Here is a 27,380-nt window from a genome sequence, read left to right on the forward strand (position 1 = left end):
TGCCTCACCCTCCTAAGTACCTGGGATTACAGGCGCCCGCCACCATGCCTGGCTAATTTTTGTATTTTTTGTACAGATGGAGTTTCACCATGTTGGCCAGGCTGGTCACAAACTCCTGACCTCAGGTGATCCGCCCGCCTTGGCCTCCCAAAATGCTGAGATTACAGGTGTGAGCCACTGCACCCGGCCCCTCCCCATTCTTTATCATCCACTGAGCCTCCGCAGCTCGGAGAGATGGACTGCACACGGGCGCATGTGGCAGTGCGGAGCTCAGGGCTGGTCACTGCAGGTGCTCAGGCTGACATCTTGGCATCTCTCAGAAGGAAGGAGATGGAAGGTTGGGAAATGCCCCTGCAGAGCCTGAGTGCTCTCAACATCAGGGACCACCACTCTTTGCCCCTCCACCCGTCACAGGCCTCGCTTGGAAGGTGCCTGAGCTCTCCTCCACAGGCTGCTCCTGAAGGAGGCAGCCAGGGGCAGGGGCTGGATAGGGTGCCTTTTTGGCCTGGCCACCCACTCCCTGGTGCCAGGCATGCTGCACGTTCCCTGGCCTGGGTTCTGTCATCATGGATGGTGGCCTTGGGCAAGCAAGACCCTGCCCGTCCCTGGCCTTGGCCCCTCTACCTGCAAACTATGGGGGCCCTTCCCATGGCCGGAGTTCATAAGCATCCCAGCATCCCAGCCCCAGCGGCCAGGGTATGTTCCAGTGGTGCGTGTCACCCACTGACCTGCTCACACCTATGGCCCCGACATCTGCCCTCTACTTGGCCAGCAGTAGCCCCACTTTTCCAGGACTACATGTGAAGCTGTTTGGGTGCAGGCTGCTTGTGGAGGGAGGGGACAGTGCCTCTGAAAAGAACCTGCCCTCCCTCCTCCCGAGCCAAGGCCCTGCTCCCATCCGGCCTGCAGGAAGCAGGGTGTCAGGCCGCAGGGATTCTAATATGAGCCCTGGGGCAACCACATCTGAAACCGCAGGGGCTTGTTACCGATGCAGACACGCAGACCCAGACCAGTGGATTTGCTCCCCTTTCCCTCCAGGCACCTCCGGTGATTTCAATCCAGTGGTCATTCTGGCCTGTCCATGCGGGTCAGGCAAGTGGGGTGGGGCTGCAGAGTGGGCTCGGCTGCAGGCCCCAGAAATCTACATCCACCACCAAGGCAGACCAACTCAGGCTTCCTGGTGACACTCCCAAGCCCCCAGGGGCACTGGTAACAGCCTGGGGTCCTGCTCAGAGCACGGGAGTCACACAGCCTGCGCAGCCCTCCCCTGCCCCTCCTGCCAGGGGAAACTGGGCAAGTCACCGACCCTCCTACGGCCTCCAATCCCCATCTCCACAATGAGGAAGGCAGCAAGCATTCCCTGAAGCTCAACTAGGAAACTGGACTGAAGGCAAGGACAGATGTCAGAGGCTTCCTAAATGGCAGAGGCTGGGGTTTGCTTTGGGCCTGCTCTTGAGTGGGGTAGTGGTGTTCAGGTCCACTTCCTTGGCCCCCTAATAGCAGCCCCACCCACAAGCTCACCCCCACCTTGCCTGCCGTTGCAAAGGCCCACACCACACACACTTCAGGGCTATGTGGATTCACACTGGTGTCTTTTTATTGGATTTTCCGTGGGCAACCTGGGTGTTTCAAGCTCCGCTCTGGGGCAGTGGGAGCAGCCCACCCTCTCCCAGGGCCTTATAACAACTGGGTCCTCTGCTCCTGTGCTCAGGCTGCTGCCTTGAGATAAACCCAGTTTTCCCACTGCCTCCTTCTTCACTTGTGCCAGGCTGCCCAGCCAGGGGCATGGCCCAGGTGTCCTGGGTAGCAGGCACTAGTTCAGAGCCCCCTGGCAGCAGCACCTGCCTGTTGTAGGCCCGTTGACTCCACAGTGTACACGACACCATGGGCTGGCCTACAGCTTGGTGTTGAGGTGGAAGAAGTGGGGTGCTGCATAGGTTGTGACTGGTGGTGCGTGCCAGGCAGATGAGGCCGGGCAAAGTCTGTGGCGGAGGGCACTGTCGAGGGATGTGGGGGGGAAGTGCATCAGGCCAGCGGCCACGGGCGAGGGGCCTGCAGTGGCCAGGAAGTGGGCCGGGAAGGCCGGGATGACCAGGGGGCTGAAGGGGAGTGCAGCCTGGCCCTTCAAGGGGCCCGGGGTGCCAGTGAAGTTCAGCGGGCAGTGCAGCATGGTGCCCCTGTAGGCCTCTGGGGGCACAGGCCCCAGGGCTGGGCCCAGAAGGCAGGAGACCAGGCCAGACCCTGCAGGTTTGGCCCCACACTTCTTGGCATCCGCCTCCTTAAGAAAGGGAGACACGGCCCGTAGTCTCTTCCCACTGTGGGCAGCACCCTCTTCCTCCAGGCTGCGCTTGCTGCCCAGGCCTGGGCTACTGGGGAAGGTGGGCGGGAGTGTGGGGCTCTCGGCTGGGACCTTGGCCATGGGGGACACCCAGCAGGCTTTGGGCTTGGGGTAGAGGATGCCCTTTCTGGAGCCACCTTTGTGGAATGCAGAAGGGCGGTTAGCGTCCCCGCCCCACACCAGCTGGGGCTCTTTCACTGACAGCCCCTCTTTGCCAGGAGGCCCCCGTAGCACCCCATCTTTAAGTCTAGAGAAGAAGTCCCTGGGGTGCTGGCTGACAGGCTTCAGCACCTCGGTGGGGTGGGTGTGGAAGCAGCCCTTGAAGATGGGGGCTGCCGGGCAGGGGCCCGCCTGTGCCTCCTCCCTGAGGCTGCCACCTGGGGCCTGCAATTCCTCCTGAGGGGTCAGCCGGTGCCTGGAGTTCTCAGTCAGCCCTCTGGGGCTCTGGGGACTCTCTGGGAGGTGAACAGCTGGGGACGCCTGGGGCTCTGCCCCATGGCGGCAGCCCTCCTCCTGGCACTGCAAGGCCTCCGCCTTGCTCACCTGGGCCAGGAGCTTCTTTTTGGCCAGCGGTGACATGATGCCGTGTGTCCCCTTGCAGTAGAAGCTGGATAGGAGCCGCTTGTAGGCCTTGGGGCAGCCGCTGGCACCCACGAAGGACACAGAAGACCCAGAGGCCGGGCCCTGCTGTTCTATGCTGTTCCTGGGGGGTTCCTGGCTGGGAAGTGGTGCTGGGTCAGCAGCATCTGCTTTGGTCTTTCCTGGCATCATCTGGAATGAGAGAAAGCCTTGCCTCAGGGCTACCTGAGCCACCCATCCTGACCTGAGGAGCAGGAGGTGGCACTTTCAGCCCTGCCCAGGTCCCCCGCTAGCCCCTGCAGTCCTCTGTGCAGAATTTTCCAAAGGTGCCCTGTCCTCTGAGTGGACACAGCCTCAGGTGCCTGGTGGGTGGGCGGAGGCTGGAGTTCAGAGTCCACTTGCACAACCATCTGTGGAGAACCAGGAACCTTGCAAGTCCCGCCCTGGGTGCAGGTTCTGTGTGTTCTGAGCAGACAGCTCCGCGGCCACAGGGAGTTGTGGGGTAGGGGGCTACAAGAGGCAAGGGACAGGGTGGCCCCAGCCAGCTGCAGGCCTACCTGGTCCATGCGCCGCTCCTCCTTGGCCTTCTTCGGCCTCTCGGTGGCCCCATCATCCCCTCTGTTCTCCTTGGCCATCTTGTACTGTTTCCTGGGCTTGGAGGTGGGCAGCGGCTTGTCATCCTCCCCCTTCAGGTGCCGCACGTATGGCAGGACCAGCCTGGGGAGGAACCACGCATGTCCCCCAGGAGGCCGGCGCCCATCCCCTCCATAGGCCTCTGTAACCTCCTCTGAGCCCGTCTTTCCCCGCCGGCGCCGAGGAAGGCCCTCTCCTGGTCCCAAAGCTTCAGCTCCCTCAGTGACTGCGCCCAGCCAGCCTGAGCTCCCGCAGCTGTGAGGACGGCACAGCGCTGAGGACGGCGCATACCCGGCCCGCTCTGGGCAGAGTCCACCCGGCCCTCCCGGCAAGGTCAGCCAAGGCCCCGCAGGGCAGGCGGCGTCCAGCAGCCAGGCCCGCCCCGCCGTACCTCTCGTAGTGACGGCGCGTGCACGTGGCCGCGCTGGTGCTGCCTGGGTTGCCCCCCAGCTCATCGTACACGTTCTTCCAGAGGCGGCGCCCGGTCACCTGCAAGGGCACCTCATGAGGGCGCGGCCGGCGGGCGCCCCCTGGCGGCGGGGTCCTTGCAGCTCCGGCCACCCTCACAGGGACTCGAAGGACTGCAGTTGGGCAGCTGCTCTGCGGCTCCAGCAGCGGCCAGCCGATTCTCCCTCCTAGGGCCATGGACTGCTGGCCCAAGCAGTTTTCCCAACACGGGGCAGGCAGAACAGATGGGGAAGGCTGAAAAGCTGCTTTGAGCAGCAGAGTACCAGCAGGGGAGGCAGGGAGGCAGGGGCAGGACTGGGGATCCTGGCTCTTCCTCTGTCCAGAGGCAAGGACAGTGCTGCAGGCTCACCCCAGGGATATGCAGTTTGGCAAGGACTGGGAGGTGCCTTCCTTACCAGCTCATAGGCCCCCAGCTTCTCCACTGCCTTGTAGATCTTCCACAGGTTAACTGGCGGAGAGAGGGGCAGGCTGGCCGTCAGTCTCTGTGGGAGGTGGGGACAGCCTGCCACCCCTTCCTGGTGCCCTGACAGGCAGGCACAGACCAGCACACACCCAGCCAGGGCCACTGCGATAGACGGGCAGGCTGTGCCCTGTGCACCCCTGGCCCAGTGGCAGCCTGGAGGGAGGCCTCCTTTCTATCTGCAACCTGGGTCACCCAGAGTGGGAGTGCCTGCCCGATGCCCTGCCTGGGCGGGGTCTCTTGCTGGGCCCCCCTCCCTGCCTGCACCCCAGGGACGCACTCTGCTTGAAGCCGAGATGGGGCACCCTCTCGATAGGCGTGTGTCGCTCCTTCATGAACTTGTAGAGGCTGACCAGGAAGGCCTGCTCCTCCTCCCGCTCCTGCTCCTCCTCCCGCTCCCCGCCTGCCTCGGGGGAGTCCTAGGGAGAGAACAGGAGGCATTGGGATGGGCCCCAGTTGGTGGCTGGCTGCTGGGGATGTGCAGAAACCACTGGCTGCAGGAGGAATAAGGTGCCTGCCCCAACCCGTTTCCCAGAGAGCACCTAGCCACTGTTCTGGGAGGGAGTGACTGCTCCTGGGTTCGGCAGGCACAGGTGTCAGCTCTCAGCGCCCCAGGACAGGGGCTAGAGTCCAGGACCTCCCCGGAGGCTGGGTACCCCAGAGCAGCTGGCTCCAGAGGCTGCCACGAGAGCAGTCCCCAGCCTTCTCCAGGCCAGGGTCACTTCTCTGTCTTGGTCTTGATTTGTCATATTTGTGTCAGCTCCTCTGCCAGACTAGGAGCTCCAGGAGGGCAGGCTTAGTGTCCCTGGGACTCCTCCATAACCGCAGAGGGAAAAGCTGAAGCAAAGGTGCTTGGTGCCTTCTGGTGCCGTGGGGTTGCTCTGTCAGGCCCATGTTCCCCGAGCCTCTGTGTGGCCCCAGCCTGCCGTGCTGAGCACAGGGAGGTGAAGCTCTGGGCTTCATTTGCATACTGCTGTCAGGGGCACAGGACTTTTGGTTGCGGATCCCAGAGGGGCAATCTCTGCTGATGCCGTTCATCCAGCGAGTGGCTCGGGGCAGAGCCCAGGGCCCATACCCTGCTCAGAGAACAGACAGCTTCCAGGACATAAACCATCTGGACTAGGACAGCGCAGACAGCCATGTGTTCCAAAAATATTTGGTCCAGCTGGGCACGGTGGCTCATGCCTGTAATCCCAGCACTTTGGGAGGCCGAGGTGGGCAGACAGATCACTTGAGGTCAGGAGTTCGTCCAGCCTGGCCAACACGGGGAAATCCCATCTCTACTAAAAATACGAAAATTAGCCAGGCCTGGTAGTGCATGCCTGTAATCCCAGCTACTCGGGAGGCTGAGGCAGAAGAATCATTTGAACCCAGGAGCTGGAGGTTGCAGTGAGCCAAGATTGTGCCACTGCACTCCAGCCTGGGTAACAATGAGACTCTGTCTAAAAATAATAATAATAATAATAATAATAATAATAATTGATTCAAGTTTATTTCAGTGTTTTTACTTTTTTTGTTAGTTGTAAATAGCTTCTGTAATAGTTCAGTGTTTTTAAGGTATTAAAGACCTCTGAGAAGAAACAACATAGGAACTCATATATCACCCATGAAATCATAACATGCTGGGGCCCTGGGGCTGGTCTGTGCAGACCTCAGAGGAAGGCTCTCTCATAACTGCTCAAGTCAGTCTGCTCCTCCAGGCCTCTATTCTGAATTCCCGGCAAGCTGCTAAAGACAACTACCATTTGCAACCACTTTTCTGCATGAATCAGGATACTTTTCCAGACTGTGCCACCAAAGCAAATGGCCAAAATGAATACAAGGTGGGGTTGACTGTGCTCCGAAAAAGCTGCCTGCAGCTCCCCCTTCAGATTCTGTGCTCATCGAAACAGTCTTGTTGGTCTCACCGAGTGACTTTATACACCCATGTTATGCATCTGAATGAATGGATGTGAATGTGGTTTTACATCATGGGCTGGAGCTTTTGTCTGTTTTATGGATCAGGGTGGTGGGTCATCTTCATTTGAGAAAAGGGTTCTGCTACAAAAACCAAGATTGAAACTCTCTGCCACAGATGACAAGTAAGTCCCCTGGCTGCTGGGCAGGGCCAGGGTAGGAACATATCTCCCTCCTGAGAGCTTGGGGAGTGTCCAGGTTCACCTGGAGGTGGAGCACAGGTGAGGGTGGCAGGGAAGAGCACCCAGGGAGTCAGCAGAGGGAGTCAACTCACCTCCAGTGAGATGGGGTTCTGGATCCCGTTCTGCTCACCAGCAGGTTTGGGGGATGCAGGTGGGTCTAGGGCGTCACCCTCCGTGGACTGCTTCCTGTTCCCTTTGACAGGGGCTGCTACAAGGAGAGAGGGAAGGAGGAAGGAGGAAGGGGTGGGGAGAGAACACATGAGATGCAAGCAGGGAGGAACAGGAGCAGTCTCCTTACCCCCAATCAGAGTTGCCAGAGGGCGCCAGTGCAAGGGCTCACTCCTGTGATCCCAGCACTTTGGGAGGCCCGGGCAGGTGATCACCTGAGGTCAGGAGTTCAAGACCTGTCTGGCCAACATAGTGAGACCCCGTCTCTATTATTTAAAAAAAAAAAAAAAAAAAAAAGAATTGGCCAGGGGGAAGGGGTGTGTCCCTGGCTGCACACAGGCTACATGCACACACACACACACACACACAGACACACACACACACACACACAGGCCCTCCTCCCCTCTCCCCCACAACCCGCTGCATCCGCTCCACACCTGCCCCTTTTCTTTCCTCTGCTCCAGCTATCTCCCCACATCTTTGAAGGAAACGCAAAACCACCTTGAGGTCAAGTCACAGGAGGCCGGGGTTGGGCTGTGGTGCTTGGGGAAATCCTGTCTCCAAAATCTGCCCCATGCTCAGACACAGAGTTGAGAAGCAGCTCAGTCTCACTGGAGAGCTAAAGGATCCCATGGCTGTGGCCCCAAAGCAACACAGGGGTCCCTGAGTAGTAGTTCCTCTGGGAATATTCAGGAACATCTGACCTTTCCCTGAGCATCTGCGGAGTTCTAACTGCCCTAATAAGGCCACATGCTCCCCTCACCTGCAAGGGTCCTGGTGACCCCTCAGGTCTCTGCTGACAAGTGCCTTCCTCTGGGTGGCCTCCTCCGGCCCCTGGCCACCGGCAGCTCCTCCGTCGCCCTAGGCTACTCACAGCCATCCTGGCTGAACTGCCTGTGGCTCTTGGGGCTCCCTGATAGTTTGGTGAGGCTTCCCATACCCACACAGCAGGTGCCAAGCTGGAATGAGCAAGGCTCACAACAACCCTGGGTGGCGGGCAGGAGAAGCCATGGGCCGTATTTTACTAAGAACCACCATGTGCTGATGGTTGCAAAAACGCAACACCTCTGCCACTGCAAAAACCACAACCACTGGAAACTGCCTCAGGCCACATGGCAGGCTGGCAGCAGATACCAGACCAGGAACCCATGTCTTCTGACCTTTTCTTTCTGTCCTTTGTCCTTTTGTTAATCAAGTATGAATTGGTTCACTCCCTCTCAGGACATCCTTATTGTTAGGAACCTATGAGATTTCCCTTCCATCCCAGACAGAAAAAGAATCTCCTCAGGAACAAGAAACCCAAACCAGCGTAAGCCAGGGGCCAGTGGTACTCAGAGGCACTAGAATCCTTGGCCACTGAGTGGTCCTGCTTTGATAGGTGTTCTTATGTCTTGCCTCCATGTTGATGGCTGCTGACTGATCTCAGGGGGGTGGTTTCTTGGGCTGGGGTGACTGTGGCAATTTCTTAAAATAAGACAACAATGAAGTTTGCCACATCCATTAACTCTTCCTTTTTTTTTTTTTTGAGACAGAATCTCGCTCTGTCCTGGAGTGCAGTGGCACGATCTTGGCTCACTGCAATCTTCGCCTCCCGGGTTCAAGTGATTCTTCTGCCTCAGCCTCCCGAGTAGCTGGGACTACAGGTGCGTGCCACTATGCCCGGCTAATTTTTGTAGTTTTAGTAGAGACGGGGTTTCACCATATTGGCCAGGCTGGTCTCAAACTCCTGACCTCATGATCTGCCCACCTCGGCCTCCCAAAGTGCTGGGATTACAGGCGTCAGCCACTGCGCCTGGCAACTCTTCCTTTCATGAAAGATTTCTCCATGGCATGCATGTGATGCTATTTTTGACAGCATTTTATCCACAGCAAAACTTCTTTCAAAACTGATGTCCATCCTCTCAAACCCTGCTGCTGCTTTATCAACTAAGTTTCTGTAACATTCTAAATTCTTTGTTGTCATTTAGACAATGTTCACAGCATGTTCGCCAGTAGATTCCACCTCAAGAGGCCACTTTAGGATGGGCGCGGTGGCTCACGCCTGTAATCCCAGCACTTTGGGGGCCAAGGTGGGCGGATCACCTGAGGTCAGGAGTTTGAGACCAGCCTGGCCAGTGTGGTGAAACCCTGTCTCTACTAAAAACACAAAAGTCAGCTGGGTGTGGTGGCAGGTCCCAGTAGTCCCAGCAACTCGGGAGGCTGAGGCAGGAGAATCCTTTGAACCCAGGAGGCGGAGGCTGCAGTGAGCGGAGATTACTCCACTGTACTCCAGTCTGGGCGATGGAACAAGACTCTGTCTCAAATTAAAAAAAAAAAAAAAAGAAAAGAAAAGGAAAGAAAAAAAGTCACTTTCTTTGCCCACCCATAAAAAGCAACTCCTCATCCACTCAAGTTTGATCATGAGATTGCAGCAATTCAGTCTCATCCTCAAGCTCTGCTTCTAACTCTAGTTCTCTTGCTGGTTCCACTGCATCTGCAGTGACTTCTCCACTGAAGTCTTGAAGCCCTCAAAGTCATCCATGAAGGTTGGAATCAACTTCTCCCAAATGCTTGGATATTTTGACCTCCTCCCAAGAACCACGAATGTACCTTAAATGCTCTCCGGAGGTTTTCAATGTATTTTACCCGGATCCATCAGAGGAATCACTATCTATGGCAGCTACAGCCTTACAAAATGTATTTCTTAAATAATAAGACTTGAAACTTAAAATTACTCCTTGATCCTTGGCTCTAGAATAAATGTTGTGCTAGCAGGCATGGAAACAACATGCAGCTCCTGCTACATTTTCATCAACGCTCTTGCGTGACCGGTTGCCTTGTCAATGAACAGTAATATTTTGAAAGGAATCTTTTTTTCTGAGCAATAGGTCTCAACAGTTGGCTTAGAATCCTCAGTAAACCATGTTATAAACAGATGTGCTGTCATCCAGGCTTTGTTATTTCATTTTTAGAACACAGAGTGAGTAGATTTAGCATAATTCTTAAAGGTTCTAGGTTTTTTGGAATGATAAAATGAGCACTGGCTTCAACTTAAAGCCACCAGCTGCATTAGCCCCTAACAAGAGAGTCAGCCTGTCTTTTGAAGCCATGCATTGACTTCTCCTTAGCTATGAAAGTCCTAGATGACATCTTCTTCTGATACAAAGCTGTTTCATCTACATGGAAAATCTGTGGTAGTGTGGCCACCTTCATCGATGATCTTAGCTGGATCTTCTGGATAAATTGCTGCAGCTTCTACACCAGCCCTGGTTGATTCACCTTGCACTTTTATGTGATGGAGATGGCATCTTTCCTTAAACCTCGTGAAGCAACCTCTGCTAGCTTCCAACTTTTCTTCTGCAGCTTCCTCACCTCTTTCAGCCTTCACAGCATTGGAGATTTAGAGCCTTGGTCTGGATTAGGCTTTGGCTTAAGGGAATGTTATGGCTTGTTGGATCTTCTATCTAGACTTCTCAAACTTTCTCCATTATCAGCAATAAGGCTGTTTTGCTTTCTTACCATGTGTGTTCACTGGAATAGCACTTCTGATTTCCTTCAATAACTTTTCCTTGGCATTCACAACTTGACAAACCGGTGCAAGAGGCCTAGCTTTCGGCCTATCTGGGCTTTCGACCTGCCTTCCTCACTAAGCTTAATTATTTCTAGTTTTTTATTTAAAAATAAAGACCTGTAACTCCTCCTTTCACTTGAACACTTAGAGACCACTGTAGGATTGTTAATTGGCCCAGTTTCAATATTGTTGTGCCTTAGGCAACAGGGAGGCCAGAGAAGAGAAAGAGAGGAAGAGAGATGGGGAATGCTGGTCGATGGAGCAGGTGGAGGACGAGCACACACAACATTTATCGATTTAGTTCACTGTCTTTGTGGGTGGGGTTCATGGTACCCCAAAACAATGACAATAGTAACATCAAAGATCACTGATCACAGATCACCATAACAGATATAATAATGAAAAAGTTTGAAATGTTGTAAGAATCACCAAAATGTGACACTGAGACACAAAGTGAGCACATGCTGTTAAAAAAATGGCATCGATAGACTTGCTCCATGCCAGGTTGCCACAAACCTTCAATGAGTAAAAAATGCTGTATCTGTGAAGTACAATAAAGCAAAGCATGATAGAGCAAGGTGGGCCTGTACATTCTCTCCCTCAGTCCCAGAGGAATTCCATTTTAAAGAGGGGGAATCTGAAGCCAGAATGGTTATGGGTAAGTCGCTTGCCTCCCTGGGGAACCAGGATTCAAAACAAGGTCTGATTCTGGTCCAGTGGCTGCTGTGGTTATCAACATTTGCAAGGCCTTCATGAAGAGTCCAAGTAAGCCCAGAGAGAAACCAATCCTAAGGCTTGTCAAAGAGAAAGAGACCAGGGCCACCCTCTTGGGCTAGCCTCTGACCCACCAGTCTCCAGAAATCCTGGGTACTAACAAGTGACCCAGCAGACTGATGCCTTTCCAACCAAGTCCTCTGTGACTTTGTGCTTCAGTCTTCCCTGCTATGAAATGGGAGAGGAAGATCCTTGAGTTCTTTGCTAGCGATCCGTGAATTCCTGAAGTCTTCCAGGTCCAGGAGCACCTCCTCCACCGGCTCTTCTCCCACTGCCTGCTACCCTCAGCTCACATATCCCCTCCCCTCATTCCTGCTGCCCCAGAGCCTCGGCATCAACAGACCCTCTCCATGTCTTCTTTGGTGTGACTGGGGCTTCTTAGTCACAGACTTGCTATGTGACCCTTGGCAAGTCGCTGCCCCTTGGGCTTCAGAAAAATACAGTGGTTAGACAGGGCCCATCAGAATCACCTGGAGGAGCATAATGCTCCGGCTGCATCCTCAGAGTCTGATTTAAGGTCCAAGGTGGGGCAGCAGGGTTAAAGCTCCCCAGAGCATCCCAGTGGGCAGCCAGGTCACGAGCCACAGGGCGAGAGGGGCCCTAGTCCCTTCTGCGTGATTCAGAGTTTGCAAGCTCTGCCTGGACCACACTGGGGGAAAATCTCCTGGAGTTGGGTGCTCGTATTACCTGGAAAGGAGGTCACCAATCCGAGCTGTTTAACCCCAGATGGGAAAGGGATTAGAGCTGTCGCCTTAAGCCACAAAGGAAAACATTCTATCTCTGTGTCCAGCTGAGTCCCCAGATGAACTTGGTCTCCATTCTCAGGGTTAGTGCTCTGTCCTGCCAGGGTCCTCTGGGTTGCAGGTCTCTGGGCCCCCACTTCTGCAGCATTAGATGAGCGAGAAGGGAGAGTCCTCCCGCTTGGTCTCCAGGGTGCCCTCTGTCTTGTCCCTGACTGCCCTAATCCCTCCCTTTCCCTGATCATTCACAGATCAGGGTTACATTTGTAAAAGGGGTTCTGCTATAAAAAATAAGCTTGAAACCCGCTGTCATAGATGTTGGGCCACGCAGGTCCGGCGTTGGGAGGTAGAGAGCTGGGAGCCAGGCAGGCAGGACCTGCACAGGTGGGTGGGCCCTCTCCTGGCTCTGTGGAGGAGGGAAAAGGCTTATGGAGCTGGAGGCCCCGTCTCCCAGCCCCACTCAGCCCACAGAGGCAGGAGAAACCCACTTGCCCCTGACAGCTGCTGCTGCTGCTGTGAGCCACCGCACTACTGCCTTGTTCCCAGCCTGTGTGTGCAGATTCCTTCCTGGCACAATGCCTTACATGTTTTATTTGTAACAAAAGTGGGGGATCAAATGCAAAAAAGAAAACTGCTCTCCATAAGAATGTCATCCAGACTTCACCTTTCTCCATCCAGCAAGCAATGATGATGAATGGTGATTATTGTCTCATTACTCACTTCTAACACATCTGGAATCTATTCCAGTATACAGGATGAAATAGGGATCCTAGCCATACTTTCCCTCCATTGGTTAGGGGGTCCCAGTGAGTGGCCTCCTCCCCCAATGGTGCAAAATGCTACTTTCCCCATAATGTCAATGCGTATAAGGAAAACATCTGGGACTATTTCTGGACATTCTATTCTGTTCCATCTGCGGTGGAATGCTAGGACCTGTGCACACTGTTTTAATTTTTGTAGCTTTATAAATCAACTTACTATCCAGAGGGCAAGTTGCCCAATATTACTCATCTTTTAAAAATATTCCATCTGAACTTTGGGATAATTCTGTTACATTCTCTTAAAAAAAAAAAAAAAAAAAAAAAAAAACACGTTGGGAGGCCAAGGCAGGCAGATCATGAGGTCAAGAGATCGAGACCATCCTGGCCAACATGGTGAAACCTCATCTCTACTAAAAATACAAAAATTAGCTGGGCGTGGTGGCACATGCCTGTAGTCCCAGCTACTTGGGAGGCTGAGGCAGGAGAATCGCTTGAACCCAGGAGGGGGAGGTTGCAGTGAGCTGAGATCGCGCCACTGCACTCCAGCCTGGCGACAGAGCGAGATTCCATCTCAAAAAAAAAAAAAAAAAAGGCCAGGTGTGGTGGCTCACGCCTGTAATCCTGGCACTTTGGGAGGCCAAAGCAGGCAGATCACTTGAGGTAAGGAGTTCGAGACCAGCCTGGCCAACATGGTGAAACCCCATCTCCACTAAAAATACAAAAATTGGCGGGTGTGGTGGCACACGCCAATAATCCCAGCTACTCAGGAGGCTGAGGCAGAACAATCGCTTGAACCCAGGAGGTGGAGGTTGCAGTGAGCTGAGATCAGGCCACTGCACTCCAGCCTCGGTGACAGAGACTCCGTCTCTAAAACAAACAAACAAACAAACAAAAAACCCCCACTACTGGGGCTTTGATTGCATTTAAATTTAGAAACTACTTTGAGGAGAAATAATACCTTTACAGTATTGCATCTTTCTTTTCAGGACCATGTGTCTCCATAATTCAGGTTTCCCTCTGCAGTCCTCAGAAGTTCCTTCTTAAAAAGCCCCTGTGCTTTCTTGGGGAGGTTTATTCCTAGTTTGTTCCTTGAGTTTTGTGCAGCTAGAAAATAGTGTTAGAAAAACCCTGATAACGGTAGTTCACTCCACAAAAGCCCTCCTGTGATTTCCTCATTTCACTGCTGGGAAGAGGGCCGAGGCAGGCTAGGTGGCTGTACCAGAAGATGAGCCTGGGCTCCTAGTGACCCAGTCCCTCACTAGGCAGACAGAGGGTGCAGCAGGGTGCTGGGCAGGAGGATTGCCTGAGGCTCTTCCTGTGCTATGAGTCTGATTTCTTTCCAACTCCATGGCTCCTGTCTGAGTCAAGCTCAACTCCCAGATCCTAAAACTCCAGCACTGAAGAGGTTAGTCTGTCACTCCCTCCAGTAGAGGATGCTCCCATAGGTCTACTTGTTCTCAAGTTATATGCTCCACCGACTCAAATCGGTGCCCTGGCTGGCGTGGGCTAGGCATCTCACACAACTTTGCTTTGTTGAATCTTCCCAGCCATCCAGATATAACAGATATAATGTCTGAGGCTCAGAGAGGTTCAGTAACTTGCCTGGGGCCACACAGCTTATCCATGGCAGAGCTGGGATTCAGAACCAGGGTAGTCTGACTCCTGAGAGACACTGATCCGACAGCTAGAGATTTTTTTCTTTCTAATGGGAGCAGGGAGACCTCAAGTTCCTTATCTGTGCTCAAAGGATGCAAACTCCTCCCCTTCCCCCAAGTAGATGTGCAGTTTCCCAGCACATCGCTCCTGTCACTCTGCTAACAAGAGCAGGTCTGTGTTGACTGCTAAGGCATCCAGGCTCAGGGATGGGAGGGGGCTGGTCAGAGAGCTGGGCAGCAGCTGGCGGGGGGGGGGGGGGCGGGGAGGGAAGGGGCATGGCCCCCACACTCTGTGAATCAACTTCCCTGGCCTGTGTTGGGGAGGGCCCAGAGGACCCACCATCTTTGAATAAGGGGTGTTATCTCCATAATCTTGAGGAAGGAGGAAAGACCTGTTGATACATACTGAGATTCCATTTAAAAAACTGCTACCTGTTACCTGAGAGAGTAGGGGGCCAGCTCTGGCCAGGGCTCAGCCAACCTGGCGAAGCAAAGGCAGGTATGCAAAGGCAGGAAGGTGAAGGCAGTGGGGCGGTGGTTGAGAGTCACTGAAGACAAACTTAAGATGTCTCACAGGGCTTAGCCAGGACTAGAAGGTAGCTATGGGGCCGGGCAGTGGGTGGATGTAGGGAAGTCAGCGGGCCCCCTGCCCTGCCAGACATCAAGCTGGAAGCAGATGAGAGTGGGCCAAGAGGATAGATGGGGCAAGGGGCTCTAGCACCGCATGGCTGCACCTCTTATCAAGTTGGTCACTGCTTCTGTATCTCCCTTTCCCCATCTACAAGATGGGCGTGCTAGACTCAATGTGCCCAATGTTCTCAGCAGAAGAAAGAGAGAAGAGAAAGGAGGCTTCCCCCACAAACCACAGCCAGGCTCAGTAAGAAGATCAGAGGCCTGCCTGTCCTGCTCCCTCCTCAAGGCACCTCGCTGCCCAGCAGGTGCTCCGGAAACATCAGCCTCCTGGGTGCAGGATGAGCGCAATGGACTTACAGACCCCTGTTGCCCAGAGAGGGGCAGTGACTAGTACAAGGCCACACAGCTCTCAAGTTTAAGGGTCTGCTAGAGGCACACACCCCTTTTCTTCTCTCCCTCCCTCCCCATCTTTCTGCTACCCGCCCCATTCACCCAGGGTGTGATGGGAAGGAAGTGACACTTCCTTTCATGAAAAGTCACCGACTGGGAACACTGCGTCAATTACCACAATAATGGTAACAGCAGCCTCAATAACAACCAGCAGACGCCGCCCCGCCCCCTCGGCTGAGGTTGTTGGCTTAAGTTTCTCTGAGCTTGGGCTGGAGCAAAACAAAGACAGCCTTTGAAGCGGCGAAACGGCCGGTCCACTAGGCAGCCCGGGAGCGGCGGCCAGGCCGAGTCTACGCGGAGCTTGCGCCAGCAGTTTGGGGAGGGGGGCCTGCCAAGGACTGAGCTGGAGCCAGCAGTGAGAAGAAACGCGATGGGCCTGGGACCCCCACTCCCTACCAGGGCACAGGTGCAGCTCAAGCCACAGCCCGACCTCGGTACCTCAGCTTGGGGGAGGGCGAGAGAGACAGGGTCTGGGAGCAGCTGAGGCCACAGGAGCCACCAGAGGGTACAGAAAGGGACGGAGGTGCGGGGGACACTGAATGTGAGGCTACCAACTTCCAAGCCCCACTCTCCCTGTCCCTCTTACCGGGCTCTGGGATGTCCTAAAAGCCCCAGTTCCAGGATGGGGCTGTCCCTCCCCACTCAGTCTGGATCACATTTGGTGGTGAGAGACAGTGAGAGCTCCTCAGATGGTTTCGTGTGTTGCCATTCCACCTACGGGGCAGAGGCTCAGAGGTGCCAGTTGACGTCTCCCAACTGTAGAAGCAGATTATCGGAGGCCCTTTCCACCTCTGCCACACCAAGCTCTAGGCCCCAGGCGGGTCCCTAAGGCCTGGATTGGGCTCTGAGCTCTGCTATGGGGTGAAGCCCTCGAGCCCCAATCTCCCACCCCTTCTGTGCTCTAGCGTTGCCTGCAGGCGCAGTGACGCCACCGTGCGTGTGGGCTCCCATCAGCTGAGCCCAGGTGGGGCAAGAGGCACCTGTTGTCCTCCCCTGGGGCCCGCAGAGCCCTCCTTACTGGCCCAAGACTCTGCAAACAAAGGGACACTGGACCCACAGCGCCTCGGGACCCCCTGGGCCCTCGGGGGTCCTGCACCGCGCAAGCCCCACCACGACGGCGCTGGGCGGAGGGTGACGCGACCCCAGCCCGGGCGACCCCTAGACACCGCGGAGGGACTGAGCACGGGCCCAGGTTGGCCCGCAGCTCCGGCCGAGCGTGAAGCCGGGCATCACCTGCAAGCTCGCAGCCCACGCTCTTGCCCTCTTCCCCCGACGCTCCCCAGCCGCCACCTCGTCCCTTCTACAGACCGAGGGAAGAGAAGGGGACACACAAGGGACAGGAGAGGAGAGCAACCAGGGAAGCGACCCCTCTCCTGCGGGGCTGCGGCGGATGGGCGGAGAGACAGGAGAAGAAAAGAGAAGGGAAGAGAAGGAAGGGGCACGGGGCGAGAAGCCAGGCTCCCCGGACCATCAGCGCAGCCCGCAGTCGAAAGAGGAACAGTGGAGCCTTCAAAGCGCATTGAGCAAGTTCTTCACACCCGCGCAGCCCCTTTCAGGAAACGGCGGCCGCAGAGGAAAGGACCGCGCGCCCCGGACCCGAAGTCTGTGCCCGGCGGCGCCGCGGTTCTGAAACCCGCAGGATGTCACGGGGCGGAGGGGCGGCTGCCGACAGCTGTCACAACAAATTAGCTGAGCCCAGCTCGAGGTGGAAACCGCAGCAGGAAGTGGGACAACAGAGCCGTACCCAGCTCGGCACATTTCAGGCAAGAGACGGCGAAAAGAGTTTCGAGATAAACGCCCGGGAAGCCCCTGGCCGCCAAAACTTTTTGTCTTTCCTTTTCTCGAAGCGCGCGCGGACGCCCAGCCTCACCCCTTTCGCGCCGGCCGGGGAGCGCTGAAGCCGCGGGCCGGGCTCGCTCCCCACGGCCGGCGCCCCAAAGCCCACCCCGGGCCCCTCTCCGCCCCGTACAGCGGACCGACTGCCACGAGGGCTGGAGGGGACCCGGCACCGGCACCTTGACCCTCCCTGCAGGGCCGCCGAGCCCCGGTCCGGGCCGCGCCGCAGAGCCGCTTACCCATGGTCCGGCGAGGTCCCGCGTCGCCCGCCCCGAGACCCTCAGCGCGCGGCTGTCCAGACCCCGCGCTCTCTGGGATACTGGCTCGCAGCGCCGCCCGCCTGCCGCCTCCCCGCAGTCCCGCCCCGTCCCGCCCCTGCTCGCCCCACTCTGGGCTCCCATTGGTGGGCCCGGCTTCGTCGTGCGGGGGAAGTGGGGGGCGGGGACCGCCCTTGAGCCCGGTGACCTCTGGGAATTGTAGTGCGCGCCCCTCGCCTCTAGGCTTTCAGAGTGGGGCCCCTGGAATAGCGGAGGCAGGACCCCCAGGAATCATTGCTGCCTTGTGCCTCAGTTTCCCTGGAGGCAAAACTAGAGCCTTGGAAAAAGCTTCCTTGCTTTCAGCAGAGCACTGAGGGCTCTGTGGAGCGAGCGAAGTGCTTCTGACTGATTTGAAAGTGGCCCTGTGCATTTCCCAGTCCCACCTAGCCCAACAAAGAAGGCCAAGTGAGGCCGGGAGCGGCCTGGAATCCCTGTGCTTTGGAAGGTGGAGGCGGGAGGATCACTTGAGCCCAGAAGGTCGAGGCTGCAGTGTGTTTTGTGTTTTGATCACACCACTGCATTCTATCCTGGATCCTGGGCAACAGACGGAGACCCTGCCTCAAAAAAAAAAAAAAAAAAAAAAAAAAGGAGAGGTGGTTAGTGTGAGCTAGACAAGGACCAAACTAATAAATCCTTGGCCTAGGCTCTGTGGCCAGGCCTGCCAGTAATAGTCAATGTCCACATACATAATGCAGACAGAGTGTGGCAGCTACAAGCTGAGTAGTCCAAAGAAGGGGCATGAGTTCAGGCTGTGGGAGGTGGGAATGAGGCCTAGGGTGAATGGAGGCAGGAGGAAGTGCCCAGCCAGCCATAGCAGCAACCTGGACCTGTGCAGGCCAAAGAGGAAGAAAAGGAGGCTCAGGGTTTCAGTCCCAGCAGGTGGCTAGCTAGGACGGGAACCCTGTTCCTAGCACATAGAAGCTACACAAAAATCTTTGTTGATGAATTTTAATACTCATAATAGCTCTATGCACTTCACACCATCATTGTCCTCATTTTATAGGGTAAAACTGAGGTCTGAGAGATTAGCTCAAGTAACACAGCTGGTAGGTGTTGGAGCCAGAGCTAGACCCAGGAAGAGGAGCCCTCATAACCAGGCATCCCCCCACCCGCTTTGCACCCATTACTAACCACTCATCATACTGGTGCCCCTCCTCACACTAAACGAATGGACCAGGGTTGCAGTTTGGTGAACCTGAAACTCTGGCCCTTACCCTTTGGCCCTGGGATGGAAGACGTCTGCAGGCTCAGTCTAGAGCAGATGACGCCGTGGGCTCTGCAGGATAAATCCCCTGTCTACCTCATAATGGGTTGGCTTGTAAGAGCCAGCACCTGTAGAATTGGTAATAGACACCCAGAACAATCATAATGGTAATTATAACAATGCATCCCACTTCCAAGTTTACAAGCCACTTTCCCCTCCAGGAAAGCTAAGGCTGTGGTGGAAGACACTATGATGCCATCAGGAAGCACCTTTGTCCATTCTGGAAGCATTGATTGGCAGGCACTACGCCCAAGGCTGGGGATGGAGCTCTGGATGCAGCCCCCGGGGTCACAATCTAGGCCAACCCCTCACTTGTGGGTTGGATACCCCTACTGACAAGGAACTCACTATCTTATAAGACAGCAGCTCATCCCACCAAGAGTTAGGGTTATTCTGCCATCCGGGCAGCTGGGCACATTCTGACAGACAAGGGCTGTTGTGCAAATCCTCAGCAAGTCAACACCTGCCTGTGCCAGCCTGGGAACGATAGGATCTAAATTTAATTGCTTCCTGAGGCAACTGTTTGCAATAGAAAGTAACTTACAATGGCCAGTAAATCCTGCAGAAAACAGACATCTCCATTCGTCTGGCTAAAAGCATAAACACTTCCATTGCTCAAGCCTCCATCTCACACACCTCCACTCCGGCCCAAAGCCACCCTCCTCCTGCACCCTCCAACCACAGGATCCCAGGCCAGGACGCCTCTGTGCCTACAGAGGGAGTCACCTAGCCCCTCAGTGTCCTGGTGTCTCTTTGTGTGTCTTAATAATAAGAAAAACAAACCATCACTTATAAATAAACACATTCGTCCTGTAAAAACATGCAAGTAAATCAGCCCTCTCTGATGCTACACCAAATCCAGTTCCCTCCCTGCCCCAGAGGTAAAGACCCATCAGACTGGGTGAAGTCTTCCAGAACTTTCCCTATGTGTATTTTCAAAACTATATATGTATCCATGGTATAGAAAAATAGATAGCTTTGTTTTATGTGTGTGTTTAAAGAAACGATACAATTCTCATTGCTCCATTCTGAAACTTGCTTTTTCAATCACCGCTAGATCTTACAGACTTTCCTTGTTGGAACACAGATCTGCTTCTTTGAGAACTGCTGGGCTGTGTACCCAGCACAGTGTATTTAATCTCCTCTTGATAGCATTTAATCTTTTTGCAATTACATGAATCCTGCTGAGAACATTGTAGACCCCCTTAGAACAGTTTCAGGGCTAAGGAGCTCACAAAGGTTTCCCAGAGACTGAACTAAAAGCTGCTTTCTAACTCCCACCTCCATGTCCTAGCACCTCTTGTTAGCCCATTTCTAGGGAGAAAATCTGGCCCCGGGGGTGGTTCTCATCCTGGAGCTCTCAGAGATATAGGGACCATTCAAGATCATCTGTCCACCTGGTCTCATTTTAGAAAGGATGCCACCAGGCCCAGAGAGGTTAAGCAAACTGCCCAAAGTCACACAGCAAAAGCAGTGCTTTTGTTTCTTCTGGGACCTGCAAACCCATCCAGTGCCCTCAGGAAACAGAATGCACAGCCAGTCTTCTATCCTGGGATGCTCAGTTCCCAGGCTCAGCAGTTGCCAAAGGCCCCTAGGGCTTTGTTTTCAAAGGAGAAATGAAGCGGGGGAAGTATTTTTAACGCGGCCCCGCCCTGCTTGCCTAACTCCTCCTTCCCCGTGCTAGCTGTCCAGGAAAGGCCAGCTTCACAGCAGCATTTGCAACTCATGGAAAACAACAAATGCCCGAAATAGATGATACCCAAGCTCAGGAATGGAAAAAATTGGCTCATGGTTTCAAATGCCTCTTTTAGAAAAAGACAAAAATAGCTTTCGGCCTTTGGGGAACTGCTGGGGGTGAAGGAGTGGGGAGGTGGTTGTGAGTCCCAGATCACCAAGGGCCAACTTCCTGCCTGAAAGAGCTTTGGCCACTGTACCCCAGGGCACGTGTAAACCAGCTTCCCGAGCTTTGTCCACACTGGAAGCTGCATCTGCACCTGGCTCTAGGTTCCCTCCAACCTCCAGCCAATCTGGAAAGATTTCCTGTGTTGGGCCAAGGCTGGGCTGGGTTCCCCTCTCCACCCCACATCTCCCCACTGTGTCCCAGCAGGGTAGAAACCCATGGTTCTGAACTTCCTGAGCCTGAAGTGTGGAAGCTGAATTCCCCTGGGGGAGGGGAACAGAGGGCAAGGAGAGAAAATTGGGGGTTTCATTACCACTCAGACACAGCCCAGCTGTGTGGCCTTGGACAAGTCACTTAACCTCTCAGGGCCTCAGGCCCCTCCCCTGGAAAGCAGGATAATGCTCCACTTACTCAGTCATCCACTCATCCAACATGTGTTGTGTGGTCCTACTGTGTGCCAGCACTGAGCTAGACCCGGGATGTAGCCATGACCAGAAGGAAGTCTGTATCCTTGTGGAGCAGAAGATGTGGCCCTTGCCAACCTCACAGGCTACTAAGAATCAGTCCCCACTCCAGCTACTCAGCGAAGGCCTTGTGCTAAAAGGGATGAAAATGCCTTGGACCAGGGCTGACCCTAACACACACTGCACCATCTTGCACGGAGTATTTCATTCAATGTCACTCTAGCCCTCTGAAGTGGGCGCTGTATCTATATCTATCCCCTTATTACAATTGAGAACCAGAGAGTAAGTGCTGGACAAGCCCGCAGACTCGTCCACAGACAGGAAGGAGTAAGTTTGGGCTGGGTGAGGGCCAGGCCCTGGTAAGTCCCGGGGTCTGGGTAACTCTGTGTGAGTCTTGACTGGCGCTCAGCACAAAATGCACTGGACAAGATATCTCTTAAAACCACTGGGTCTGTGTGACACTTTTACTTAAAATAAGGTCTCAACTGACCCTTCCACTCTCTGTTGTATGTCAGGTGACCCTTCCATTTGACAGAAGAGTAAACCAAGGCATGTAGAGGTTAAATGACCTCTGCCCAGCCAGACCCTGCCCATCTCCCACCAAGATGAGGCGGGAGAGGGGCGAGGAGCTGGGCTGGGGATGGGGGCGTGACTGGGGCCAGGACAGAACTCCATCTCCCAGGATGCCATGCAAGGGGGGCGTGTAAGGGCTGGGCCTCCGCGTAGGCAGGGCTGTAATTTCTTGGTATTTAAAAAAAAAAAAAAAAAAAGGAGCAAAAGGAAAGAGAGAAAGAATCAAAGCCTCAAGCGTCACGTCTAGGAATAGCGCCGGAGTCGGGCCAAGTCATTAGAGACGATGAGTAATCCGGTTAAGTCATTTCTCTAAACACCATTCCTTGTAAGAGAATTAAAATATCAGCTTACATCAGAGTGGGAGAGGCAGGCTCCAGGGGCCCAAGCAGGAGCACCGCCAGGAAGGGGGCGCGACTGTTGCGCTCTGCCACTCAGCCCTGCCCTGGGCGGGGGCTGCATGCGGGGCCCTGCCAGCTGAGCCCTGGGCTTGCGGTGGGGGCTGGCATCCAGCTGGTGGGGGTAGGGGGAGCGGGGAGCGGGGAGCGGCCCGCCACACCTTAGTTTACCTCGTTGTTCAGGGTGCTGGGAGAAGTTCGGGACTGCCTGCTTTTGGGAGAATCGTTGTTCCTCCTGGGGGCAGCTGTTTTTTTTTTTTCTTCAGTGTCTCCCCTCCCTCCAAAGATGTTGAGTTGATATCACGACAGCTTCAGGTCTACCGTTGGAGTAAAGGGCTGGGGATTGGCCTGGGGACACAGGGAATGGAAAGAGGGGTCCCCAAACCTCTGGAGAGGTGCCGATTTCCCCCTAGACTAACTGGAAAGTGGTGAGGGGTGATGCCTTAATTTCTATTTCCCCCTTTTCCCTTTAGTTGCCCTGTATTTGGAGAACACAGGGCTGGGAATCTGCCAGACTTACGGAGGTGGTGGTGACTGCCAGCGCCACTTTCCACATCCTGGGGGCAGGATTATGATGACCTGGGGAGAGCTGCTGATCATGAAGCTGACCCTTGTGGGAGGCAGTGGCGCAAGTCTGTGGTCCCAGTGACTCCGGAGCTGAGGTGGGAGGGGGATCTCTTGAGCCAGGAGTTCAAGGCTACAGTGAGCTGTGATCGCGCCAGGGCACTCTAGCCTGGGCGACAGAGCGAGACCCCAACTTAAAAAAAAAAAAAAGCTGCCCTCAGTCTCATTATAACACCTACCCTCTGAGCCAGGACCCACAACATGAATTGGGTCTCAGCTGTGAGCAGGACACAGATGTCATCTCACCCTCTGTAGCCCTAAAGAGGCCCAGAGACTTCCTAATGGCCTCCCAGCCATTCCTAGGCAGTGTGGAATCACTCAGGTTTATGGTGGCGGGCCCCAAACACTTGATACAGGCTCTCACCACACGCTGACTCCTGCAGCGACAGGCTAGGAGAGGTCCATGCCTCCCTGGGAGCTTCTCAGCCAGTCCAGAGAACAGAAACCTCCCCGGCTCTGGAGTCAGGTGGACTGGTTTGCAATCTGGGTACCCTCCCTTGCAGATGGTATGACCTGGGATGGGTTATTCACTGTCTCCAACCCTTAGTTTTCCTGTGTGAAATGGCGTTAGCAATACCTAGTTTGCAAGATTACTGTGAGGCTGAGAAATAACATAAGCCTTCAACAACTGGTCATTCTATTGTGGCAGCTACATGAGAACAGCCTCCTTCACTGGTGGCATTAGAACTTCTGCAGGGTGGATTCTGTGCTCTTCAGGCCTTGCCCTGATGACCTGGGGCTTGGCCCTGAGACCCCACTCCCTATCGGGCTTTCTAGGTCTTCAGGTAGCAACTGCAAAGCCCCCCCCAGGTTCCTGGTGGGGTCCTAGGTTCTGGCCAGGATGCGGGCATGAAGGGAAGAATTGTGGGGGAAGTCAGTGACTCATCTCCAATCTGAGTGGGCCCCACTAACCCCTTCAATACTGGAAGCCCAGACTTTTGTGGGAGGGACTGCTCTAATTCCTCTTCCCCAGATGAACTCACGGGACTTTGCGAATATGAAAACTAAAGCTTTCAGCCTTGCAATGACCTGGGGTCAGCTGGCTCCAAGAACTCAGATCCCTCAGAGGTTTCATACTGTTGCTGTGGCTCCCCCACACGCAGCCCCGACCTGAAGCCCAGGCCCCTGCTTTCATCATCGTGGTATCATCCACCCAGCACCTGCCACAGGCAGGGCTACCCTCCCTGCCTGACATCTCAACTACCTTTGTTGGAAACAGTACCTGGCAGGGAGAACCCAAGGTGAACCCAGGTCTAAGTGGTCCTGTCTACACCCTAAGAGCTCTCTCATTCTCCCCGCACCTGCTGTGCATCCTTTCTGCTGCTGCACACCCAGATATGAATGTGCAAAGCTGTGTACACACGCCTGTGCATCTATGCATGGGTCTTGCATGGCAGGAGCCCACAGCTCACACATAGGATCACACAAACATATGTATACACTAACTCACCAGAGAGCCTGCAAGAAGCCCCTGAGGCTTTTTCTTCCCCACATCTGGGGCACCCTGGCCTGCCCTGAACTCCTAGAAGAGGACACAGGGTTGTCCAGCCCCCTCACTCACCCCAGCTGCCTACCTATGCCATGGTGTCTTCAGCCATGGGGCCGGCCTGAGGGACTTTGCTTTGTCAAAACTGCCTTCTCTCTCTCTGCCTTGGCCTCAGCAGGTTCTTCCAGATCTTCCTGAGTGGTAGTGGCCACGGCTGAAGGCAGAGGGCTACATGGAGGCTGAAGGCAGAGGGCTGGGCCTTGGGCCTGGGTAAAGACAGCTCTGGACATGGAGGTAGGTTGGCATCCGCCCTCTCTGGCAAATATGGTAATATAGCCACACTGGGAGGGCTTTGCCCCAGTGCCTCGTGCTGTTCCTGGAGCTGTGTGTGTGCATGGGCTGTACCCTCTGGACTGGAGGAACCTTCCCGGGCTTGGCAGTTCCCACCGTATCTACCTAGTGAGCTTCTGCTCATCCTTCAAGGGCCCATCTGAGGCAGATACTCAGGGGTCTCAGCACACACCTCCACCAGGGCATGTGCCACATCGTGCTCCTGTGGTCAGCCCCATGCCATTGTGTGACTGGCCAGCAGCTCCTGAGCCTCTCGTCTCCAGCTAGGAGTGGTCTTTACTATCTGCCCACACTACACTGCTGACAGGGCGGCAGAGCCCCGGCCGCTGCTCCTCCAGAAGAGGAAACTGAGGGTCTAAGTGGGAAGGGACTTATCCAAGGTCTCACAGTTGCTTCAAAAGATCTCACAATTGGTAAAGGAATTGGGAAGGAAGAGGAGGAAGTGAGAGGCCACTGAGGGCAGGTGCACAGTAGGTGCTCAATGAAGATCCACAAAAGGAGAATGAAGGGCACGGAGGAGAGGGAGGAGGAAGAGGCCATGCACCCACCTCCACCCCTATCCCACATCTCCCTCCATCACAGGCACCATCTGCCCTTCCTTCCCCAGGGGTTAGTGCTTCCTAGTTGTCAAGGGCAGCACATTCTAGATACTGGGGCCTTGACCTCACATGCGCCCTTCTCGCTGGAGTTTCACTGGAGTCACACCCTCCCTATGGCTGCAGGCTGGCTGCTCAGGGCACAGCCCCGTTCCTGGGTATCTGTGTTGCTGCTGAATCCTGGCCAGGGGTATGAACACAGCCCAGGTATTGGACTCCAGGACAGCGCCCCCTCAGCTCCCCAAGGAGCTCAGAGGTCCCAAGCCCCTGGCCAGCTTGTCTCAGCTGGAGGGAGTTTCTGGGCATCCTGTAGCTGGACTCTGGGGACTCTGAGGCCTGCCTTGGCTGAGGAGAATCTGCCTTGGCACAGATTCTGTGCCAAAGCGATGGGCAAATTTTTCTCCACAGGAAACCCAAGTACCCCAGTGCAGTTGAGCTCTCCATGCTGTCTCCTATCTATGAAACAGGCTGGCAGGCACAATAACAGCCCTCACGCCTCCGGGTGCAATTACGGGCATTGGATGAGCTATTTCTTATAAAGGGCTTAGAACTGTGCCCGCTGGCGGGAGGAAGTGCTCCATAAACATTAGCTGGTTTCCACAGCCCTGGGTGAAACAGAAGGCACGGGGTGGGCCCAGGCTGGGGGAGTAGGGACAGGAAACCGGACTTCCAGCTCCATCCCCAGCTCAGCAGATAGGCCGTTTGGTTCTGCAAGACCCCCACCCCCTTGCCTTCCCTCCGTCTGTACATGTGTGTCATATTTTGTTGGCTTTGGGGCTTTCTTTTCTTTCTTTCTTTTTTTTTTTTAAATAAACAAGGGCTGCATGAAACCCCTAATATTCTGGGTAAGTGTTGAAACAGCTCAGAAATCCCCTCCTCCCCTTGTGACTCAGTGGCAGGAGCGATAAGCAGAACTACTGGTGACACTGTGGGAGAGAAATTCTGCAAAATAACAGCTGGGCAGCCCGGGACCCCAGGGAGTTGAAATGGGACCTCCGAGACATCGGGATGTCCTGGAGAGGCACCAAGGCCCGAGGTCCCCCAGGGACCGTGGAGGGGGCATTAAGCCCTGAAAACAGATCGTGATGCCCATCCCCCCAGCATAATTAGAAATAAAAACAACCCGGGACAGTTAAATTAGTGTAAGGAAGTCCCTCAAGAGTTTGACTTTTCCCGTAACGGCGATTTTCGATGCTCCTTGGGAAACATCAAATTCTTTCCAAGCATTATTCTTTTTCTATTTTGGTGCCCTAAGCACTAGTGTGGTGGACCAAGCCCCTGCACCAGCGGTGAGCGACCCCTGCGGGCTGCCTGGCCCCTCTGGGCACTGGCTCTGGGGCTGCGGCTGGGGGCGGAGGGGGCGACACCGGGCTTGGGGGGGGCAGCGGGGGAAGGACTGGGTGGGGAGGGGGGAGGGCGGGGAGGGCGCCCAGCGGCTCGGCCGCGCCCCCCACCCCACCCCCACCCAGGACCGCGCTGGGGTTTCAGAAAGCGCTTTTCTGGCTCTGCCGCCGGATCTGACTCAAAAAGGGGAGCTGGCTCAAACCGAAAGAATAATTCGGTTAGCCAAAGCGCCGATATTTCCCTGGGGCCCAAATGGGGCCCAAATGGCTGCCAGGCAGGGGGCTCCAGGGCCGCAGCCTCGCCGGCCCCTCCGGCCCCGCCGAAAGCCCCGGGCCCCACACAGCCCCGCCACCGAAAGGGGCAGGAAGAGCAGCTGAGAGGAGGGCGCCTCCTCCAGCCCCGCAGGCTCTGCTGCCTGACCGTCGTGTCCCTCCCGAGGCCTTCCCCTGCCTGTCCCAGCGGGCCCTGCTCTCCTGGGTTCTCAGGACGTTGGCAGACCCCTTAGGCCTCTTTTCTAGCAGCACGCACATTCCTGCACACCTCCGCATGTGAAGTTTTTCTGGAAGTATCATGTGGTCACTTTTGGAGGCCTACACCCACTCTTAGAGGTGTCTGGCGTCCCATTGCAGGGGCGTTCCGTCTTTTGAAGTTGAAGAATTGTCTTGGACCATACATAAAATACACTAACACTACCGACAGCCGGTGAGCTAAAAGAAAAAATCGCGGAAATACCTCAGTGTTTTAAGAAAGCTTTATGAATTTGGGCCGCATTCAAAACCTTCCTCGGTCCCATGCCGCCCGTGGGCCACGCGTTGGACAAACTTGCCTTCCAGAGACCAATGCGAAATTAACTCGAAAAGAAAGAACCACTCGGGCCGATTCA

The 27,380-nt window shown here is 55.1% G+C and overlaps 1 protein-coding gene and 1 long non-coding RNA gene across 9 annotated transcripts; one reads left to right on the top strand and one right to left on the bottom strand.

Annotated features, from left to right (window-relative positions):
• Window positions 1-1,575: 1,575 nt before the first annotated feature.
• On the bottom strand, window positions 1,576-17,564 carry ARID5A (AT-rich interaction domain 5A). Of its 8 annotated transcripts, none has more exons than XM_063617688.1 (9): window positions 16,816-17,177; window positions 15,934-16,103; window positions 13,568-13,713; window positions 6,709-6,824; window positions 4,759-4,897; window positions 4,414-4,466; window positions 3,942-4,039; window positions 3,475-3,634; window positions 1,576-3,109 (listed from the first exon to the last, which is right to left on the bottom strand). In XM_063617688.1, the coding sequence occupies exons 3-9, from the start codon at window positions 13,599-13,601 to the stop codon at window positions 1,895-1,897; spliced, it is 1,815 nt and encodes a 604-aa protein (XP_063473758.1). In that variant the 5' UTR covers window positions 13,602-13,713; window positions 15,934-16,103; window positions 16,816-17,177; the 3' UTR covers window positions 1,576-1,894. The 8 variants fall into 8 exon arrangements, with proteins under 8 accessions (XP_063473758.1, XP_063473759.1, XP_055097557.1 ...); XM_063617689.1 differs by having other exon boundaries at window positions 16,581-17,177; XM_055241582.2 differs by lacking the exons at window positions 13,568-13,713; window positions 15,934-16,103; window positions 16,816-17,177 and adding an exon at window positions 17,423-17,564.
• Window positions 17,565-21,916: 4,352 nt separating this feature from the next.
• On the top strand, window positions 21,917-26,333 carry LOC129462009 (uncharacterized). The gene is made up of 3 exons (XR_008650750.2): window positions 21,917-21,996; window positions 24,385-24,500; window positions 26,047-26,333. It is a non-coding gene; the product is annotated as an uncharacterized lncRNA (long non-coding RNA).
• Window positions 26,334-27,380: the final 1,047 nt, after the last annotated feature.

Source organism: Symphalangus syndactylus, chromosome 14 (assembly GCF_028878055.3).
Source record: "Symphalangus syndactylus isolate Jambi chromosome 14, NHGRI_mSymSyn1-v2.1_pri, whole genome shotgun sequence".
In the NCBI taxonomy this organism is placed as follows: Eukaryota; Metazoa; Chordata; class Mammalia; order Primates; family Hylobatidae; genus Symphalangus; species Symphalangus syndactylus.

What these genes read in the sequence shown, in the direction of transcription:
- ARID5A (XM_055241580.2), bottom strand. An exon ending in AGAACCCCATCTCACTGGAG is followed by an intron (nt 4,898 to 6,708) that starts GTGAGTTGACTC and finishes TTCTCTCCCTAG; the next exon opens with GACTCCCCCGAGGCAGGCGG. An exon ending in ACGCGCCGTCACTACGAGAG is followed by an intron (nt 3,635 to 3,941) that starts GTACGGCGGGGC and finishes GTTCCTCCCCAG; the next exon opens with GCTGGTCCTGCCATACGTGC.